At 37.9% G+C, this 9,373-nt stretch overlaps 1 protein-coding gene across 1 annotated transcript in view; it reads left to right on the top strand.

Annotated features, from left to right (window-relative positions):
- The window catches only part of LOC114008834 (uncharacterized), an 89,870-nt gene that overhangs the window by 53,142 nt on the left and 27,355 nt on the right, over positions 1 to 9,373 (top strand). The window contains exon 5 of the mRNA XM_027774097.1: positions 6,033 to 6,077. Within this exon, the coding sequence (XP_027629898.1) occupies positions 6,033 to 6,077 (45 nt within the window). The remainder of the gene's footprint in view (positions 1 to 6,032; positions 6,078 to 9,373) is intronic.

The following is a 9,373-nucleotide window of genomic DNA, read 5'->3' as shown; positions in this document are numbered from 1 at the left end:
GAGAAGGGCCCTGCCACAATCCCTTCTCCGCCATTCTCCTCTCGGGATCTTGGGTACACACACACATGCGCCCGGCGCAAGTTTTAAGCCACCAGGTCCGAGACTCGAACCACAGTCGACCACGTGGGAGTCTAACAACATAGCCATTACGCTAACTGCTGGTCCCTCCTTGTAGCTATTTGTATGTCTTCCTTAGAGAGTTGTTTTTTTCAACTCATTCTCCCATCTTTTAATTGGGTTGATCATCTTTTTTCGGGTAAGCTGCTTGAGTTCCCTGTGTGTTCTGGTTATCAGTCCCTTATCTGAAATATAGTTTACAAAAATATTGTCCCATTCTGAGGGTTGTCAACTCACACTAATTACTGTCTTTTGCCATTCAGAAACTTCTGAATGTAATTCCACTTGTCTATTTTGGGGATTATTGACTGTGCTTTGGGGTCTTATTTAAGAAGTCTTTGCCTACTCCAGTGTCTCCCAGAGTTTCCCCAGTGTTTTCCACCAGTAGTTTTATAGTTTGAAGTCTTAAGTTTAAATCTTTGATCCACTTTGAGTTGATTTTTGTCAGTTGTGAGAGGTAAGGGTTTAGATTAATATTTCTGCAGGTGGATATGCAATTTTTCCAGCACCATTTTCTAAAGAGATTTTTCTTTTCCCACTGGATTGATTGGTTCCCTTTGTCAAAATCAGTTGGCTATGTATTTTGGAGTTTATTTCTCGGGTCTCTATTCTGTTCCATTGGTCCACTTGTCTGTTTTTGTACCAGTAACATGCTGTTTTGATTATCATACCTTTATAGTATATTTTTAATGTCAGGAAGTGAGATGCCGCCCACTCCACTCTTCTTGTGCAGGATTGCTTTGACAATATGAGGTCTTTTATGATTCCAGACAAATTATATGATTGTCTTTTCTACATCTGAGAAGAATGTCTCTGGTACTTTGATTGGAATTGCATTAAATATGTAGATTAATTTGGGTAGAATTGCCATTTTGATTATATTAATTCTTCCAATCCAGGAATATGGGATGTCCTTCCAATTTTTTGTGTCATTTTCAATTTCTTTTTTTAGCTTCTCATACTTTTCCTTGTGGAGGTCTTTAACTTCTTTGATTAGATTTATTCCTAGGTATCTTATACTTTTTGTAACTGTGGTAAATGGCATTACTTTCTTCAGTTATATCTTAGTCTGCCTGCTATTCATATAATGAAATGCTATAGACTTCTGTATATTGATTTTTGTATCCTGCAACTTTACTGTATTCATTTATCACTTCCAGGAATTTTTTTCATAGATACCGTTGGGTCTTCTATATATACAACCATGTCATCTGCAAATAGAGATAATTTCACCTCTTCTTTTCCTATTTGCATGCCTTTTATTTTATTCTCTTTTCTGACAGCATTGGCAAAGACTTCCAGTACTATACTGAAAAGGAGTGGAGAAAGTGAGCATCTTTGTCTTGTACCAGTTTTTAGTAGAAAAGCTTTCAGCTTTTCCCCATTCAGGATGATATTAGCTATGGATTTTTCATAGATAGCTTTTATTGTGTTGAGGAATGACTCTTCTACTACTCTTCATTTTGTTGATCTTTGCTATTTTTTCTAGTTCTATTGTATTTATTCTCTTATCTTGTATTATTTCCTTCCTTTTACTAATTTTGGGTTGGATTTGTTCTTGGTTTTCTAGTTTCTTAAGGTGAAATGTTAGGTTGCTTACTTGAAATCTTTTTTCTTTTTCATGTATTTGTTTATTGCTATAGAATTCCGTCTTGGATCTGCTTTATATGTATCCCATAGGTTTTGGTATATTGTCTTCAAATTTTTGTTTGTCTAAAGAAATTTTTAAATATATCTCCTAATTTCTTTATTGATTTATTGGTTATTTGGTAGCATGTTGCTTAATTTCCATGCATTTGTGACTTTTTCAAAATTCTTTGTTTTTGATTTCTAGTTTTGTACTATTGTGATCAGGAAAGGTACTTGATACAATTTCAGTTTTCTCTTGTTAAGACTGTTTTATGGCCTATATATGATCTTTACTGAAGAATGTTCCATGTGCAGTTGAGATAAATATGTATTCTATAGCTATTGGATAGAATGTTCTATAATTGCCTGTTAGGTTCATTTGGTCTAGAGTGCAGTTTAAATCTGATGTTTATTTATTGAATTTCCACTTGGTGATCTGCTCAACGTTCAGAGTAGGGTGTTAAAGTCTCATACTATTATTATATTGTAAGATATATCCTTTTAGATCTATAATATTTGCTCTTTTTTTTTTTTTTTTTTTTAGAACTTTTTTCTATAGGGCACATGAGCTTGTCAGATAGAAAGAGAGACAGAAAATGAGAAATCACCCCTCCATTCTCTCCTAGGGATTTTGGGCATGCATGCACACACACATACTCAACATAAGTTTCAAGCCGCTGTGTCTGGGACTTGAACCATGGTCAGCCATGTGGGAGTCCAGTGGCTTAACAACTGCACCACCTGCTGGCCCCAGCACATATATATTTACAATTGTTATATCTTCTTGATGAATTGACCTCTTTGTCATTATATAATCATCTTTGTCCCTGTTTACAGTTTGACTTCCATTTTATCTGATATAAGTATAGTTGCTCTTGCTCTTTTTGTTTCTATTTGTGTGGAATATTTTTCATCCCTTCACTTTCAGTCTACATGTGTCCTTATAAGTGAAACAAGTCTCTTGTAGACAATATATAATTGAATATTTTAGTTGGAGAATTTATTTCATTTGCATTCAAAGTTATTATCTATAGGTAAAGACTCATTACTGCTCTTTTGTTCATTGTTTTGTAGTTGTTTTGTAGGTACTTTCTTCCTCTCATCTTCTCTTACTGTCTTTTTTTGTGGTAAAGTTACTTTCTTTTTATTTTTTGAGAGGTTTTTGCCTTAGGATGTGTGCCCTCACCAAACAGAGAGAGAAAGACAGAGACAGTGAGAGGGAAAGTGAGAAATCACCTCGGGGGGCGGGGGGGGATGGCCATAACACTTTCTTTTCTCCTCCATTCTCCTCCAGGTATCTGGGGCATGCATGCACGTGCATTGGCATGAGTTTCAAGCCATCAGGTCCAGAACTAGAACTGCTTTTGTCTATGTGGGAATCCAGCGACATAACCACTATGCCACCTGCTGGTCTCAATATACATTAGTAGTGTATATTGATTTTCTACTTCTTATTTATAGTCTATCTATTATAAATTTTTCTTTTGTGATTACCATGGTAATTTACAAAACACATTTTCTAATTATAACAGATTACCTTAATCCAATAAAATTTATCATTTTTTTAAATGAAGATTTTTACCATAGTATGTATGCACTTATCAGAGACAAAAGAAGACAGAGAGAGATGGAAATCACCTCCCGGGGGTGGAGAGCATGATCACATTCCAATTCTTTTTCCTCTCTGGACTTTAGGCATGCATGCATAGACACCCAACGTATTTATGAATATATATGTAAATAAATAGTTACAAACAGGTAGATATATGTAAATATAAACTATTTGTTTACAAACACACACACAAATAGAAATCAACCCATGGATCCACACATACGCTAAGAAAGAAAGAATAAGTTTAGAAGTTGAGGGAACCAGCAGTTAGTGTAATGGCTATGTTGCTGGACTCCCACATAGTTGACCGTGGTTTGCGTCCCAGACCCAGTGGTTTAAAACTCACACCGGGCGCGTGTGCGTGCATGCCCAAGATCCCGAGAGGAGAATGGAGGAGAAGGGATTGCGGCGTGACCATCCCCCCTGGGGGGTGATTTCTCACTTTCTGTCTCTATGTCTCTGTCTGTCTGGCGAGTGCACACGCCCTATAGTGAAAACCTCTCCAAAAAAAAAAAAAGAAGTTGAGAGTCAGGATGATTTATGTCAATACATTGTATATTTTACATTTTTAATTAATTTGTTTTTTAATTGAAAAGGACATGTGCACTTATAAGAGATAGAGACAATGGGACATGGTACATGCTCATGCTGCAATTTTTTTTCCCTCTATTCCTCCTTCCTATGAGATGTCGAGCATGCATACATACACCTGGTATGTTATTGAAGCTACCAGAGCTGGTGTCAAACCAAGGCTGGTCATGTGGGAACTGGGTCCCTTAATCACTGTGCTATAAAGCCAACCTTGGTGTCTTTTATTATTATTATTATTAATGATAGAGAACATACAGGCACATATAAGAAGGTAAGACAGAAGTAGAGAGAAATAGGGAAGCACCCTTGACAGGGTCTGGGTCTTGTCATGACACAATTCCCTTTCCCCAACCCTCCAGCACATCAGGATCTTGAGTGCCCATGCATATACTCAGCATGTTTTGAGGTGACCCAGAGATTGGAACCTGTGATCAGCCGTGTGGTTTTCAGTGTTGTGCTCCAATATACTACAAACTGTGCCACCAAGCTGGGCCAATACAGAACATCTTTAACACTGTTTCTAAGTGGTCTCATTAGCATATAAAAATATCTTTCTATTTTTTAAAATTGATTTAGATAAAAGGTGAAGAATAGATCATAGAGGGACCAGCAGTTAGCGTAATGGCTATGTCGCTGGACTCCCACGTAGTCGACCATGGTTCGTGTCCCGGACCTGGTGGCTTAAAACTCACACCGGGCGTGTGTGTGTGTGTGTGTGTGCCCAAGATCCCGAGAGGAGAATGGAGGAGAAGGGATTGCGGCGTGACCATCCCCCCTGGGGAGTGATTTCTCGCTTTCTGTCTCTCTGTCTCTCTCTGTCTTTCTGGCGAGCGCACGCACCCTATAGTGAAAAAAACTTCTCCAAAAAAAAAAAAAAAAAAAAAGGGCTAAAGAAACTCGCTTTCTGTCTCTCTGTCTCTCTCTGTCTTTCTGGCGAGCGCACGCACCCTATAGTGAAAAAACTTCTCCAAAAAAAAAAAAAAAGAATAGGTCATAGAAATGCTTCCTTCTTTTGGTGATTTTGGCACTATGAGTAATCACTAGCTGAAATTCTCAAGAAATTTTCAGAATGCTTGTATATGAGACTTTATTAAGTGAAAGGAGGAGAAAATTTCTTGAGGAGCAAGGAGAAGATAGCAATAGATAGTGAACAGTGGAACCTTCATTAGAAAAGGAGAAAGCCAATGCATTTCAGATATGTCCCTCACCCTCCTTATCTCTATAATCATGTGAGGTAGGTGCCCCAAATCCAAAACCAAACTTACATTAGATTTTACCCCAGCATAGGCCTGTAACTAATAGATCCTATCTGAGGAGCAAGAAAGACAACCATGATGGGTGAAAGCAAGGAGGTGATGAATGGACAAGGTGAACAAGAAATTAGATAGGACTAAAAGGATGGAAACTTATTAAAGAATTTGAATTTTAAATAAATTCCACCTTAAAAGGTTATTACATCTTCTCAAGTTCAGTAGGGGGCTTAAGAATAAAGAAACTGGATGGGGCATTCATGCTTAAAAACTGCAATTGAATTTGAAAGCAATTAATCCGTATATTACTTTCATATTATTATTATATTTAATATTAAGCAATTAAACTTAAATATTGAATTTTTAAATTTTCACAGACCTAAAATATTCATTACAAATAAAAAAGCATTTGTGTAGAGAACATATCTTCAAGTTTCCAAAAATCTGGTTTACATGTGAATTAAGGGTCAACCTTTTTTTTTGGAGAGGTTTTTGCTACAGGGCGCATGCGCTCGCCAGGAAGACAGAGAGAGACAGAGAGATAGAAAGTGAGAAATCACCCCCCGGGGGGGTGGCCATGCCACAATCCCTTCTCCTCCATTCTCCTCTCAGGATCTTGGCCACGCATGCACATGTGCCCAGTGTGAGTTTAAGCCACCGGGTCTGGGACTAGAACCGCGGTCGACTACATGGGAGTTCAGTGAGATAGCCATTACGCTAACTGCTGGTCCCAAGGGTCAACCGTTTTATAAATTGTACAGAGATTGTAAATAATTTGCAAAAAATTTTTAGGATGTAATGTTGTCTAACTATATGTATTTTTAAAATTATAGTGCTACTACATATGAATTTCCCTCAGTATCCCATTATGGAGAAAGGTGAGCTTTATATAAACAAAGATATATCAATAAATAGTTACAGATAAGTATACATATATACCATTCATACATGTATGCATACATATATATTATACAAACAGCAATCCCTGGTCTCAATATATATATAGATAGATAAATATGAAGATTTGGGAAGTAAATAATCAGGAGAATCTATTGCCAATACAGAATATCTTTTGACATAATTTCTAAGTGGAGTCTCTATAGTAACTATAAGTACCTTTATGCCAATTTGGACCAATTTTAATGAAAAAGGAATAGGTCATAATGAATGTTTTCTCTGCCTGGAATGTTTGACAACCTGAGAAACCACCAGCCAAAATCCTTACAGTATTTTCAGAATGTCTATGTATGAGACTTTATTATAATAGATTGGGTGAAGAGAGGAGAGAATCCTGTTTGGAACAAGGAAGAGATAGCAGCAGAGAGAGAGTAGAGGAGTGTTCAGCATAAAAGGATGGAACTAATAGGCCTCAACTGAATCCTTCACCCTCCATGTCTCTGCCTCCATGAAAGACTGGTAGCCCACATCCAAAACACCGTTATATTGTATTATACCCCAGCTCAGTCCTGTAGCTACTAAACCCTATCTGAGTAGCAAGAAGACCACCATGATAAGTGAAAGGAGGTGATACAGAAACAAAGGGAGCAGGAAATTAGATGGAATTAGAAGATGGGTATCTATAAGCTGAAGTTGAATTTTAAAAATTCTAGCATAAAGACTTCTGCTCTTAGCCAACTATTTTTTTTTTTTCTTTTTTGGAGAGGTTTTTGCTATAGGGCACATGCGCTCGCCAGACAGATAGAGACAGAGAGACAGAAAGTGAGAAATCACCCCCAAGGGGGGATGGTCACGCCGCAATCCCTTCTCCTCCATTCTCCTCTTGGGATCTTGGGCACTCACGCACATGCTCCCGGCGTGAGTTTTAAGCCACCGGGCCTGGGACGTGAACCGCAGTCGACTACGTGGGAGTCCAGCGACATAGCCATTATGCCAACTGCTGGTTCCCTTAGCCAACTATTGACCTAAGAATTCTAAGCCCACATATAACCTACAAGCCCCTCCCCTCCATGCTCTACCTTTTTTGGCCAGGCCATATGAAAACTCTGTGTGTTGATTTACAGTTTTGTTTGTATCTCCACCTCTCAGAACTAAATAAAAGAGGTGCTGTAACTAAGCACCCCAGGACACTTTCTTGAGCTCTTGGGGAACGTGCTCCCAGCCAGTGATCACTCACAACTGAGTAAACATTTTTAAATAGTTAAAATAAAAAAAGAAGAAAAAAATGCCAGCACAAAAAAGGTTGTTACATATTGAGTCAGATTCAATAGTATAGAGATATACTTTAATATTATCATTACATTTTGTTACATATTAAATTATTTCCTACAAAAATATAAATCACCTTTGTTAGGGGATTTAACATTAGATTCCAAATAACTTACATGTGAACTTTTTATGCTGCAGAATAAATGTAACTAATGTGAATTTAAAAAACAAGTCAAGGAAGTTGTATGGTGTCTTATTCTGTATCTTTTTGTTCCTTTAGCACTGCCCCATTTAAATTAGAATCAGTATCCTCATGTGGCCTTTCCAATTCAATGTAAGATATATGTCAGTCAGTATACTTACATTACATCTATACATGCATGTATACATAACATGTAGAGTGCTATTCTATTTCCTCCATATCAAATAGTACTGGCAGGACCATCATAGAATACAGAGTTCTACTGAAAATGTTTCTTCTAAAATTCTTTCTTGTCAAACTTCTGAATGGAATATTCTTTGTCTTTTGAATAGAATGATAGAATAATAGAATAGAACAGAACAGAACAGAACAGAATAAAACATGGAATAGAGTAGAATAGAAGTAAGAAGTCATATAGGTAATCTTTTTTGTTTTTTTGGAGAGGTTTTTGCCATAGGCACCTGCTCTCGCCAGACACACAGAGACAGAGAGACAGAAAGTGAGAAATCACCCCCCAGGGGGGATGGCCACGCCGCAATCCCTTCTCCATTCTCCTCTCAGGATCTTGGGCACACACACACACGCACCCGGCATGAGTTTTTTAAGCCACTGGGTCTGGGACTCGAACCGCGGTCTACTACATGGGAGTCAAGCAACATAGCCATTATGTTAACTGCTGGTCCCCATATAGGTAGTCTTAACCCTAGTCTTTTTCACCTTTAGTTACTCCTAGTGAGAACTACTAGAGTGGGCCATAGGAGCAGAGTATCCCATTTGGAACACTGGACAGGAACACTGAAGTTCTCAGAGAACAGAACAGAGATAATAGCCCTGGAAATGTTCCTCACCCTCCAGAGCTCTGCAATTACGTGAAGTCTATGCCCTATACTCAAACCTACCATCACACTGATTCAGAGCTGCAGTAATTTTATCTTAATGTGACAGCAGGGATAGCACATAGGTTGGTGAAAGTAAAAAGTCAATGGAGGGGGAACCAGCAGTTAGTGTAATGGCTATGTTGCTGGACTCCCACGTAGTCGACCACGGTTCGCGTCCAGGACCTGGTGGCTTAAAACTCACGCCAGGCGCATGTGTGTGCATGCCCAAGATCCCGAGAGGAGAATGGAGGAGAAGGGATTGCGGCGTGACCATCCCCCTTGGGGGGTGATTTCTCGCTTTCTGTCTCTATGTCTCTCTCTGTCTGGTGAGCGCACGCGCCCTATAGCAAAAACCTCTCCAAAAAAAAAAAAAAAGTCAGTGGAGGGACTTGAGAATCAACTAATAGATGCAGTAAAAGAAATTTAGAAAGTAAGGAGATGATGAAGGGACCAAAGAAACAGTCAATTAAGTGGGATGAAAAAATAGATACTTACAAACTGAAGCTAAATTCAAAATTAATTCCAGCACAAAACGTGGTTACATATTGGGTCAGGAGTGTAACAAAAAACTGTACTTAAAACTTCAGTCATTAAGCTGGTCTTGTATAAGTCATTATTTGCAATAAAATATGTTGTATTTTCAAAGTCTATTTATAAAATATTTTAGGACTAAAATAGTCTTTTTTTTTTTCTTATAGGGAATATAACAAATTTGATTGCAAATAACTGACCTACACATGACTTTTTTTGGGAGGAGGGGTGAGGTTTTTGCTATAGGGTGAACATGTGAACTTTTCTCTCTAGTCCAGTTGATAAACTATAAAATTATCTTCAACAGATAATACCACATTTCTTTGTTCCATTAATGCTTTACCTCTCTATTTTTCTTCTAAATGTCCTTCCTCAGACCCCTCTTTCCCACACACTA

Source organism: Tupaia chinensis, unplaced genomic scaffold (genome assembly GCF_000334495.1).
Source record: "Tupaia chinensis unplaced genomic scaffold, TupChi_1.0 Scaffold000402_1, whole genome shotgun sequence".
Taxonomy (NCBI): domain Eukaryota; kingdom Metazoa; phylum Chordata; class Mammalia; order Scandentia; family Tupaiidae; genus Tupaia; species Tupaia belangeri.
Note: the sequence above shows the minus strand (reverse complement) of the source record. Positions and strands in the feature narration are given on the sequence as shown.